Genomic DNA, 12,400 nt, shown 5'->3' with positions numbered 1-12,400 from the left:
ATTTAATTAGTTTACCCATAATAAATTATTTCTTTAAAATGTCTATTCATCTTTTTTTCCTATAAAATGTCTATTCATTTTAGAATTTTAATAGTTTGGAATTTAGTCGGTGACTTATATAAAAATAAGAAATATGTGAACCGAGACAAGTGACTTTTTTATCCATATGTGATGTTTTATCATATTGGAGTAATTGTACTGATTTGTAATATTATGAGAACAAAAGGTTTAAAATTTTGGATTTAATTTGAAATTCCCGGTCTAGCCAAACCGGCACGAATTTGCTTTCGAGCTCCTCTCAAAATGCCTCATACTAAGTTCTCAAAAGGCCTCATACTAAGTTCTTTGGCTGCATTCAAGATAAATCTTCTCTTATACGTTGGATTTGGTTTACACCCACTCAAATATTATTTGAATTGACTCGGAGGACTCTATGATCTGAAGTGGTCAACATAAGGAGACGTACCAATGATATTGTGTTAATTTATCCCGAATCATATAGATAGGTGGCTCTAAGGGAGTTCGGGTTATGAATGAACCCCTCAAATGCTAGCAAAGAAGAGTAAGAATATGGTACTGCGTCACGGTTGTGATGCGCCAGCTGGAGTTTTTTATGAGGCTGATGTCTCCGTAATCGCATCTATTATACTAATATTGACTTGCCAAGAATTATTAATGCTAACAAAATCACCTCTTCTTATGTATTTCATCTTGTTACCAGTGCAATTCCATGGAGCTCGAGAAACAGCAAGTTGTGGAACTTTCTACTACGGAAGCAGAATTAGTGGCCAAATCATAGTCAGGATATTTTGGAAAGTCTTAAGCAAAAGTAGAATATGCTAACTATTCTGTACTGTGACAACAAATCTCGTATTTTGGCAGCAAAAGATGTAGTTCTTCATGGAAGGACAAAATATATCGGCATTCATGATCTCATTTAACGGAATTTCTAAAAGGGACATGCATATTGAATACCGTAAGACAAACAATCGGATATTTTCACCAAGCCACTATGCGGAACAAGCTACTATGCGGAAGAGTGTACATGACAAATGTTAAATGTCTACGAGTAAGAAGCAAGTTTAATTTAAGGGAGACATTGTTGGTTTAAAACTAAATTAACTTGCAATATTGTTTTTCTCATACAGGTAAAAATAGAAATATATATACTACTATAGGTAAATGTATGGAAATATGAAATGCAGCAAAAGGAATAGTAACTTATATGTAACTATGATTCTAATAAGTTTGTGGCCTTTTTATTGTAATTCCCCCAAGTTGTATCAGCACTCAGCAGAGCTGACACATAATTAAGAGATAAAAAAAGTGTTCTCTAATTCTTTGTTTTTTTTTCTCGGTATATATATTTCTGTTTCTGTTTCAGTTACCCCACAATCCAGCCAGCCTAAACTCTCTATTTTTCGTAGCAACTCCCTAATTGTGCTCTAACTGAAGGCACTGGATCACCATAAAACCCAGACAAAACAATTCGAAAAACCATACAGGTTTAAAATTCTAGCATGCATTCGGAGAAGCCTTTACAATTAAGAGTCTACATCAGCTAGCATACTTAAATAAACTTTTCACCATACAGGTTTAAAATTCTAGTGCATTCGATTATTAATCAGGTTGAATAACGGAAATAAAAACATAAATATCCCAAAGTTTTATTCAATATAAAAGAAAACTAATGATGGCTTCCTGCTCCCTGATCAATTTGCTTCGGGGAAGAGATCCAAGGATCGGTAGAAGTAACTCCATGCATCTGCCTCAGCCATGTTGGATCTCCTGCAAAATACTTACAGTAAGCAACTTCACACATACATACTTCAGATATATTGTATCAAATTTATATATGATGGCATATGGGAAATAGAATAGTTATGTTCCAATAATTTGATTTCAAAATAAACTCCTGATCGTTAGAATCTCAATTCCTTGTTAAAAAGTATTCGAAAATAGAAGCGTTATCTTCAAAATATACCACAGGTGGCCCTTGGTCTACATATGATATGTATGTGTGTAGATATTCATATTTCTAGCCTCCATTTAAACAGATCATTAGAGTTTCTGCTAAAGTGTCTACAAAGACAATGATATGATTGCAAACTGAGAGAGAGAGAGAAGGGGGGGGGGGGGGGGGGGGGGGGGGGGCAGAGGGAGAGGGAGGGAGAGGGGGCGAGAGAGAGAGAGAGACCTGCCCCAAGCATCTGTGGCTCCACCATAGCAGCATTATTATTCTGCTCACCAACCAATATTTCATCAGCAGCCTTCTCATTGTACATCATTTCTCCATATGGAGCATTCATCTGATCACAAAAGTATTCCATGCCACTTCTATATCCTCCGGTACCTCCACCACTCCCATTCTGATTGTTGTAAATATCTGGAAAGCTACTCCCACCACCTCTGCTACCAGCACTCATTCCATCTCCCAAAGCTCCCCCATAGTTATCAAACTTCAATCCAGCAGACAAAGTGCTCCCCATGCTCTTCATCAGGGTCAAATTGTTGGAACTACCTCCTGTCAGCGTCATCTTTTGAAGAAGTGCAGTGGCTGAAAACTGAGTAGAAGGGGCACCATTCAGAATGTCGTAAGTAGAAGCCCCAGCATTCATCATCAAACCAGTAAATGAGCCGTTCATTGCAAGATCCAGGTCATTTTCAGGACTGTTAAGGGCAGCATCCCCATCAAACCCAAGATTAAACATGTTGCTAGGCGCGATGTAGCTTGGAAAGCCATGAGTCCCAGAAAAATCAGTGTCTCTGGGAAAATTTAGTTTTGGTTCCGGAACTGACTGAAAATCAGATCCCACCGATTGTCCTAATAAGAGGCTAGTAAATGAATTAGTTCCAAACAGAGAAGGAAGTTGCTGATGGTTGCCTGGAATCAATGAGCCTGCAGTGGTGGCAGGGCTAGTAGCATTTGCAAGAATGCTAGCAGTGGTGCTGCTTTTGGGGGCGCCGTTGTTTGTATGACTAGCCACCTCTTCAGCAAGTGGCTCACAGAATGAACGGTGAAAGAGAAATCTGTCACGCCTGCAACAAGGCATTATATAATCATCAAATCACGGTTGATGTATCATGTATGCATAAATAATAAAAACTTTACACACTTAATTCAAGCAACAAATAAAATCAGGTACATGAAAACTTTGTGCGCATAAATAATGAAAAACAAAAACCCGCCAACAAGTGGTTGAGTTCTTGTCTCTCTTGCGGGAGATAGGGTTTGTAGACCCAGCTAGGTTATAGTTAGTTATCTATAAGGTAAAATTAATAAAAAACGCAACTAAATCCTATTGTAAAAAATATTTAGTGATAAATATACATATATACTAAACTATAATAATCAAACATACATATATTTCGTTATAAAAAAAATTATATACATAATGCGAGAGATATTAACCTTTTGTTAATTCTAATATTTTAACTCACGACAAACACAAATCAAATTTAAACCATCTAATTTATTTTCTTTAAGACAAACACAAGCCGGAATACACTTAAGGTAAATGATATTATCATTTTGTAACAAAGATATATTGAAAATGAAAAATATAATTCAAAATTCATAACACATTAACAAATATTAATATTAGAAAAATATTTACAAATAGATAAGAAAAATATTTATTATTTCTCATACCCATTTTTAATCTAAAGTAACTTTTAAGCCTATATAGGAAAATATAATTAATCGGCTGATAACATTTAGTCGACTCTTAATACTCTACAATATGATAGAATTCCTTACTTGAAAAGAACATTGAACAATACTAAATTATAAATAAAATAATGTTAAAATTAAATTATAAACGGTAAATTTTGAATTATATACTTGCGGGTTTATATATTGTAATTGTAAAATTTTAAATTACAAAGCACAATTGTCGAAGATGAAAATGGAAATACAGCCTTCAAAACTTAAAAATTAATATTAATATGAAAGTAATATATTACAAAATCTTGTAACTAGCTTTGGGTACCAAATATGAGAAATGGAGTAAAAAAAATAGAGGGATGAAAGTGGTTTGTAAATCTATATTTACAGTTAAGATGTTTTGATATAAAAATAATTTTTGATTAAATGTAAACATAAACTAACCATGGAGTAAAAAAAAAACAAAGACAAAGGTTCTGTGGTAAATTCATATGTATGTCAGTTGAAAGATGCTCTGATATAAAAACAATTCTTGACTAAATGTACATGACTAATTGTGAAATAGCAAGAAATTAAATCAAAAACAAAACAAAAGGCAACACAAAATTTATATACGTAACAGGATTTCAATTAACACCAATATTGAGCATGTAAAGAATTAAAATTTATAAATTAAAGGAAGATCTGTGGTATAGCCATCACCTGGAGAAGGTAGTACCACATTTACATATGTAGTCCTTTGTACCACAAGTCTTATGGTGAGCCTTCCAGTCAGAGTGCACCGCGTATGCCTTGTTACACTTATCACAAATGAATTTTTTTTCACCATGTTTCCGAAAGAAATGCTTCTTAATTCCGGTCAAATCTCCAAGAGCCCGTGTGGGATCGTGATGGACACAATCAGGTTCAGGGCAGATGTAAACCTTTTTCTTGAATTCATGGCTTGTCTTTTGCTTGAGCTTCCAGGGAAGATTGTGTCCTCTTCTGTGAAGCTGCAAGTTCTGCTCCCTTTTAAAACCCTTATCGCACACCTCACACGAAAACCGGTTTGTAGCACCTAGAGTGTTGGGAGAGAGGGCTACAACCTCAGCATCAGGATCTGTCATTTATATCAATAAACAGATAAAAACAATCAAAAACCATGATACAAATTCTTCATTTATTTCACATTTCCAAGTAAGGGTTTTTTTAACTAGAAGACTCTTAATTAATTCAAATATACCCTTAAAAAAGATAAAAATTAAAAAAAATGGAATCACATATCCACACACACAGATATAGAAGATCTTACTAGGATTTTCGGGATGGTTTCTCTTTCTTCTCTGAGAAGCACCGCCTGCAGGCGTAGAAGAAGCCACTACAGGAGGAGCTCGTTCTGCTGATGAATGCTCAAGTTGTTCATGATGGTAGTTCTTAAGCTCCTCTTCTTTGAGTTCAAACAGGGTTGCAGATGAAGAAGCAGCCATTTTTCTAGGTTTTTTCAGAAACTAAAATTGATTTCCTTAGTCTGAATGGAAAAGCATACAAACCCTCACATCAAGTATGTTAATATATCTCAATAAAAGACAAGGCACTGAGAGATCATTTTAACCATGATTACTTGACCCGGGTTATGAAGTCTCTACAATAAGTTTCTAAACTATTTTATTAAACTGAATTTTTAAATTTTAAAGTAATATGTATATGCATGTATAATATATGGTATCAATTTTATATAATCGAATATGTCTATATATATAATTTTTTATTGATTTAAAGTATATTTATTAAAAAATAAAAATATTTAAAATGATAGATCCTGACTATTTATTAAAAAATTATCTACTCAAAATTTCATTATAATTTCGGGAGATAGATAATTTTGTTAGATGAAAAATGGTAGAAAGAAACTGATAAAGAGGAAGGTGGTGATGAGCTGTGTATTCACGCACCTGGTTTGGTCATATGCTGGGGGTCCCACTTACCTTTTTTAAGATATCTGGTCCCACTGACGTTTTAAGCAAATTCTTTTGGTGTCATTTGTTCCTACCAGATTGTGTTTGCTCTCGATTTCTCCGTCCGCCCGTTACACAGTGTAACGTATGAGAGTGTACAGCATGACTATTGACTAATATGGAGCATCTCCATTTTACGATAACCGTCGTCTATAATCGTTGGTTTATGTAAAATTTGTTGAATTTGTAAAATATTGTGTTTAGATGGTATTAGAGCATCTCCAACCATACAAATCCCTTAGCTAAAAAATGAGTTGGCATTCCAAATATAAAAAATTTAGCCAACCTGTTGAAAAAATCATGCTCCAACCACAACCACGTGAACCTGTTGTCTATAATTTTAGCCAACCTCCTATGGATGACTATATTTGTCGAACCTCTACAGGTCTGTAAGAAATCTGTAGGATGATTGCACATCATTTATTACCATATTAAATTAATATATTCTGTTTTAATAAACTAAAATATTAATAACATTCTATTTTTAAATTATAACCAACCAATATAGCCAATACCATTGAAGTACTAAATATGGTAAAAAATGATGTGTAATCATCTTACAAATTTTTTATTAATATTTAGATTGTTATAAATAGAATATATTAATTTAATATGGTAATAAATGATGTGTAATCATCTTACAAATTTTTTACAGACATGTAGAGATTCGACAAATACAATTATTCATAGGAGGTTGGTTATAATTATAGACATGAGCTATGTGTGGTTGGAGTGTTTTTTTTAAGAGATTGGGTGGATTTTTTATTTTTGATATCATAACTCACTTTTTAACTAAGGGCTCCATGGTTAGCATCTCCAACAACCTCTTACTTAACTCTTAAATATATTATAAAATATTTAACTCGTAGTAAGTTAATACAAATTTAAGAGTCTTAACTGCAACGATATTCTTTATACTTGCTCTTAAGTTTATATTTTATTCTTGTTGGACTTATATATGAAAAATTCAAAATGCAATTGCAGGGAATGAATATTTATTGTAAAAAAATAAGTTAAGATATATGTAGTGGCTTAACTTTGAGAGGAGAGAAATAAGAGACTCTTAGGGATTTGAAGAGCTACTAAGAGTCTTAAATTCTTTTTCCCTCCTCAAATTTCAATTTAAGAGCTCATTCAAGAGTCTCTAGGAGATGCTTTAATATACGTATATTTATTTTTATATTTTAATATTGAAAAGTGAATGTCAAAATAAAACTTCTATTATAGATGAATTTAAAATAACATCAAATAATCTCTATTTAACTATTTTTTCAATTATTTTTTAAAGAGTAAATTACGCTTTGCACCCCATAACTATGAGGGCTTTTTCGAATTGTTCCTAAACAATTTTTCTTAGCAAAACACACCCCATTGTTTAATTCTTACTTCACTTTGCATCCTTTTAACCATTCGTCGTTTGAGGGGACCGTTAACGTTAACCGATGAAAGGATATAGTAGTAATATCAATTAATTGTCTCCCTCTGTTTCACCTCCTTTCTTTCTCTTTTGTCACCGACGATAAGCGGCACCAAATACAGGCTAAATTAAAGTCGAAGTGGAGTTGTAAAATTAAATTAACTTATTAATTCAAAAGGTTTTTTTTTCTTTTATAAAGAATAAACATTTAAATAGCTGTTTGAATGATAAATGAAAATCAAAATAGAGGAATGAGAATAAACAATATATATAGGAAAGAGGGATACCCACTCCATATCTTAATCCAAACATCAAATATATTAAAAATTCCTTCAACCGGCCACAAACCAAATAACGCCTAAATTAAGAGAGAAGGACCTATATGTTATAAAATTAATTAAAATTAACGCCTAAAATAGGAGAGTTTAAAAAAAATGCCCCAAATACCACTTAGTAAAATTTGATAATCTAGCGTTTCAATTTTAGAAAAAGCGCTATATCGTTTGTTCGTTTAGTTTTGAAAATCACGGAAAAAAGCTAAACGATCTAGCATTTTAGGAGTAAAACACTTCATAAATTAGCGTCAAGCTTTCGTGCAGCGTTGAAGGTCTCTAAATGCCCGATCATGTAACGTTAAAAAAAAAAAAGATACTTGGCGTTTTAAAAGAGAAAATGATGGCTTATGACCATCTTCTCGACATTATTATTTGGGATCATTTTCTTTCGAACTGTGACACTAAACTCTCACACCCGTAAATTAAAAGTAGTGTTAGGTGGACGGAACTGTATATCAAAATTTTGTACACAGATACATGATAACTGATATGAAATGTTTTAGTTGAAGTTATTGATGGCGCACATTTCCTTAAATTAAAGTTGGGGTAGTATATCCTTACAAGTTACAAGACCTCCGAGCCACAGAGACATCCAAACTGTTAGGGCAAATATGATATAACTTCACCTCCATTTCAATGGAGCTTTCTATTTCCAGAAGCTTCCAACATTCCATATTTCGGACCTCACTGTCCCCAATTGCCTCAGAATATACATACAGAGCCTGTGTCTATAGTTTCAGGAGTAGCAGACACAGATTGAAGTGTAATTCGAAGCCTCTGAGAGTTGAATTGAGTTTGGAACAGAATTGCTCAAATTATGGCGTTGAGAGTGTGTGGGATGACTGTAGGTTTGTTGAGGTGATTGCAATTGGGAGTCGGAGAGATGCCGTGCTTGATTTCTGCTTGGATTCGCCTCTTTTGGGTTCCGCGCTGCGGTTGTGGTAAAATTTGTTGATTTATCATTTATGGCTGTGTGTGAGCTTGATTTTGTTAATTTAGTTGTATTCATGCGTAATTGCTGTAATTGTGATGACGAGAGTCGAGAAATGGTGATTTCTGTAGTGATTTAGAGGTTGCTGTAATCGCCTTAAAACATGTTTATGCAAGTGGGAAAATGGAGGGAAGTGGATAATTAAAATTAGTGTACATTTTTAAAACATAAATGTGATGCAATTCGGTTATATATATAGCTATTTAGTGCCATTTTAAAAATATGTATTAGACTAAAATTCTCTTTTAGCACGGAGAATCACTTTTTGGTTTTATGATATATTAATAGCTATATGTATAATTCTAGTTTAGCTATATGTATTTGTAGCAGCTTATAAGAATATGAAGAAGAAAAATGCTTTATGGCTTATAAGTTGAATTCTGAAAAGTGAAAATAGTTAATTATTTTCATTTTTGTGATTTGACTTATTACTATCCTGTTCAAAGGTAAGTTTAAGTACACTATTTTGTTAATTTTCATGTATCATACGTTGTACATTACCAATAACATTATCCAAACTTATAGCAACTATATTAGTTATAGGTGATGAATAGAACTGAACAAAAGTAACTCTTTCAAGGTACGCTAAACAGGCCCACAATACTGCTAAACAGGCCCACAGTACTGCTCCAACGAGAACCACCTTGAATGAGGTTATTCATATAGGTTGTAATTTATGTGCAATTGTGACAGTAATGTTAATTTGTATTAAAATTGTAATTATTGAGTTGCATCCAATTTACGAGTTTCAACTATACAAATCAGTAGATATCAGTCTCTCTTAATTCACATTTTAGGGTTCTGTTAACTGTAGTTTCTTTTAATAGTGTGCAACAATATATTTATATACCAGTATTCTGATTAGTATTCTTTTCCAGGGACATAAGTCTGAAAGATTCAGTAAATGTTAAGTTGCAACAAAGGGTCCTTGAAAAAGGTATATATCTATTTTTCCATGCAGCCATGATGTCCTATATGGCCATGTTCTAAATTATTCATACAGTTGTCAGTTGTCAAAATACGCATTTTTCAGTGATAAAAGGTTCTGAATGGTGGCAGTGTGATAGGTGCATTTCTTAGATTCATGGCATATGACTGTATTCAGATAACAATGGAACGATGTGTTTACGTAACTAAGGATATAACTTGTGTCTTAACTGTGATTTTTAAAAGGTTTCTGTTCTTTTCATTATAGTGCTTCAAACTTCGGTAGGAATATTTGTTCTTAAAAATACCAAACTTGTTATATCTGAAACATGTAATTTTAAGGGACAAGGAAAAGCCTTCTTAATAATTTCTCTTCCTCTTAATTTCATCTCATTCCAGTATTAGAAGGTGTATTTCAAACAAAGATTAATTTGGGGGTTTGCAAATAATAGAGTATTGTGTAAGTTGTCGTCTGGAAATGATTTTAATAGTTTTTATCAGGCCTCTAACAGAACTCTGTCATTCTTAAGAATTTCTTGACTACTTTACTTGCTTGCTTTGTCATTTATCAATGTCAACATTCAGATATTAGTAAAGATTCTAAAACTTTGACATTAATTATCGTTTGACATTTGTACTATATAGTTCTCCATTTTGTGTTATCTTAATAGCAATACAACTCTCCGCATCCTTACTAAAAGGCAGTGATTACTGGTCATTGTTACTTCTTTGCAGATATCCCACCCTGTATACTGGACACTCCATCAACCTTGCAGTCACGTTCTAAAGCAATTATACTTGTTTGTACATTCCTCACCTTTTTACCTTGTTCATATGTATGCTTATTTCGTCTTTAAGTTAACTAGAATGAAATACCTGGTAGCAATCAGATTTAGTTCTCATTTGATATTTTTTTTTGTATTTATTGAGTTTGTCGTTAGAGTTTATGATTATAAGCTGAATTGTCCTTGATGTTGTTTCACTATGGAAGATATTGTATGTAGTTTACTGCTTAAATTTATCTGCCCTTTTAATTTAAGCCTCACTGGCCACCAATGTTTCTGCTCATGTAAATGTGTTTTATTTTATTATAATTATTTGTTTTTTCTAAGTAGCTGGTGCTGCTTATGGCTCAGAGTATAGGGTGGTACTCGATATCCTTAGGACAGTAAAGTCTGCTAATGGTTTAGTTTTCGGTATTATTCTGAAGCCTTTCAGCTTTGAAGGGTGAAGGCGCAGAAATGAGGTATGTAAAAGTGATCTTTTATCTTGAATTTTATCTTCCACTATATCATATATGGTGTGGGTTGCATATTAGTATATATAGAGTTTATGTTATTCAATTTAGAACATTGAGTACTAATGTATTAAAATAGCTACAGTTTTATCAACTACTGCTTAATATATGATAATTTTACTATTAGTGTGTACATGTATGCATTCTTCAAGTTTGCATATGTATGCATTCGTCAAGTTTGAGTAATTCAAAGTGTAAGTAACTACTTTTTGCAGGCGTGATGGTTTAATCAATCACCATTCAATATGCCAAGTGTTTGTGGGAGAGGTGGCTAGGCACACAACAAATGGCCCCCAAGCAGCAGCATGAATGCTAGAATACATGCAAATGCCGCCACTAATATGCCTCTTCATCCATTTTGGGAGCCAAAACTTAATATTCCCAGAGCCTCTGAATATTCGGAGATTGATCATAGCACCGAGCAACATGTTTGATTTTGGTTTCGAGGGCATTGCTACCTTGAACATTCCCCAGATTGACCTGGACCTCAACATTAAAAATTCATTAAGTGGTTTGAAGTTAAATGCTGAGTCTTCCCATTGCAATACTCTAAATAGTACCCCTTCTCCTCAGTTCTCAGCCACTGCTCTTCTTCACAAAGCCAAGCTGACAGGATCTACTTCCAACAATGGTAACTTTGGAATTGGGAACAGCATCAGCTGAAGCCAGGCATTTTTCTTTTATTTTTTGCATTGTTTTTTGAGAAACCAAGTACTAAAGCTTTTATTTCCAATATGTCATCTAGTTTTTCAGAGGAAGAATGATTAGGGATTTTGGAGGAGATCCAACATTGGGAATAAAAGAGACGGGTGGATGTGAACCTACATGATGCAATCTGATTTAATAGATGTATATTTATTAATTTTTTTATGATAAAGTACATAGTATGTAAATTAATATGTAAGCGTTTAAAATTTATGTTCTATGTCCTTTTGTTTTGATGCACATTTAGATGGAATTTTCTTGTTCAAAAAGCAGATTCTTTTTGTTCATTAATTAAGAATCAAAAAGTTATCATACGCATCCTTAATTATTTTAAGTCATGAAAACAATTTAAACTAGATTATTTTTAATAAATGAACAAATTTTATGATTGTTCTTATTTTGTGATATTTATTCACCGATTCATTATTTTTTAAGTTTCTTAAAAAATACATATTATCTTTCATTTTTTTGTATAAAAATATGTTTACAAATTTGAAAAACACGATATGTACGTTTCGAAAAATCAATAACAATAAACATAAACATGTTCGATCAACATAAAAATGAAACTTTGCAATTATATATAATTGTAACTATGTTGAATATATATATATATATATATATATATATATATAAATTTAATTTATTATAATCATTAACAATATTAAAAATAATTTTTCAAATTTAATTAAAGTAATAAAATTTATATTTTTAATTAAATAATAAAATTATTATTAGTTGTTAGTGTAATTAAGGACAACACAAACGATCCTGTATTTTTGGAGGAAGTGGCGGCAAACTCTAACCTATGATAACGTCTAACTAGCATGCCCTAACCTATGATAACGTAATGCCCTAGCGGCCTGCAGTAGCCGCCTTCCTCACACACACATATAAGGAAGGCAATTATAGTAGACGGCTAGGCCGATCATTTGTTTTTAAGCTAACTACATTATTGTATTTTTAATTTTTAAAATTTTAAACTTTATATTATACTTGAAAATTTTATATTAATATTTATAATACTATGACTTGTAATCAAAATTAAATTTAACTATGTTTAACAT

At 32.5% G+C, this 12,400-nt stretch overlaps 2 protein-coding genes across 3 annotated transcripts; one reads left to right on the top strand and one right to left on the bottom strand.

Moving 5' to 3' along the window:
- Positions 1–1,687: 1,687 nt before the first annotated feature.
- On the bottom strand, positions 1,688–5,133 carry LOC135149635 (protein indeterminate-domain 12-like). Its single transcript, XM_064085402.1, has 4 exons — positions 4,941–5,133; positions 4,370–4,766; positions 2,198–3,039; positions 1,688–1,788 (listed from the first exon to the last, which is right to left on the bottom strand). The coding sequence occupies exons 1-4, from the start codon at positions 5,131–5,133 to the stop codon at positions 1,688–1,690; spliced, it is 1,533 nt and encodes a 510-aa protein (XP_063941472.1).
- A 2,839-nt stretch (positions 5,134–7,972) lies between these two features.
- LOC108202190 (protein ACCUMULATION AND REPLICATION OF CHLOROPLASTS 3, chloroplastic-like) lies at positions 7,973–11,576 on the top strand. 2 transcript variants are annotated; one of them, XR_010287713.1, is made up of 6 exons: positions 7,973–8,354; positions 9,283–9,341; positions 10,067–10,135; positions 10,447–10,577; positions 10,844–11,259; positions 11,374–11,576. XR_010287713.1 is itself a non-coding variant. In XM_064084739.1 (5 exons), exons 1-4 carry the CDS (start codon positions 8,050–8,052, stop codon positions 10,560–10,562), a joined length of 549 nt encoding a protein of 182 aa, XP_063940809.1. In that variant the 5' UTR covers positions 7,973–8,049; the 3' UTR covers positions 10,563–10,577; positions 10,844–11,576. The 2 variants fall into 2 exon arrangements, 1 of the variants encoding a protein (XP_063940809.1); XM_064084739.1 differs by having other exon boundaries at positions 10,844–11,576.
- Positions 11,577–12,400: the final 824 nt, after the last annotated feature.

This window comes from Daucus carota, chromosome 9 (genome assembly GCF_001625215.2).
Source record: "Daucus carota subsp. sativus chromosome 9, DH1 v3.0, whole genome shotgun sequence".
Classification (NCBI taxonomy): Eukaryota; Viridiplantae; Streptophyta; class Magnoliopsida; order Apiales; family Apiaceae; genus Daucus; species Daucus carota.
This window is presented reverse-complemented; position numbering and strand designations above follow the sequence as displayed.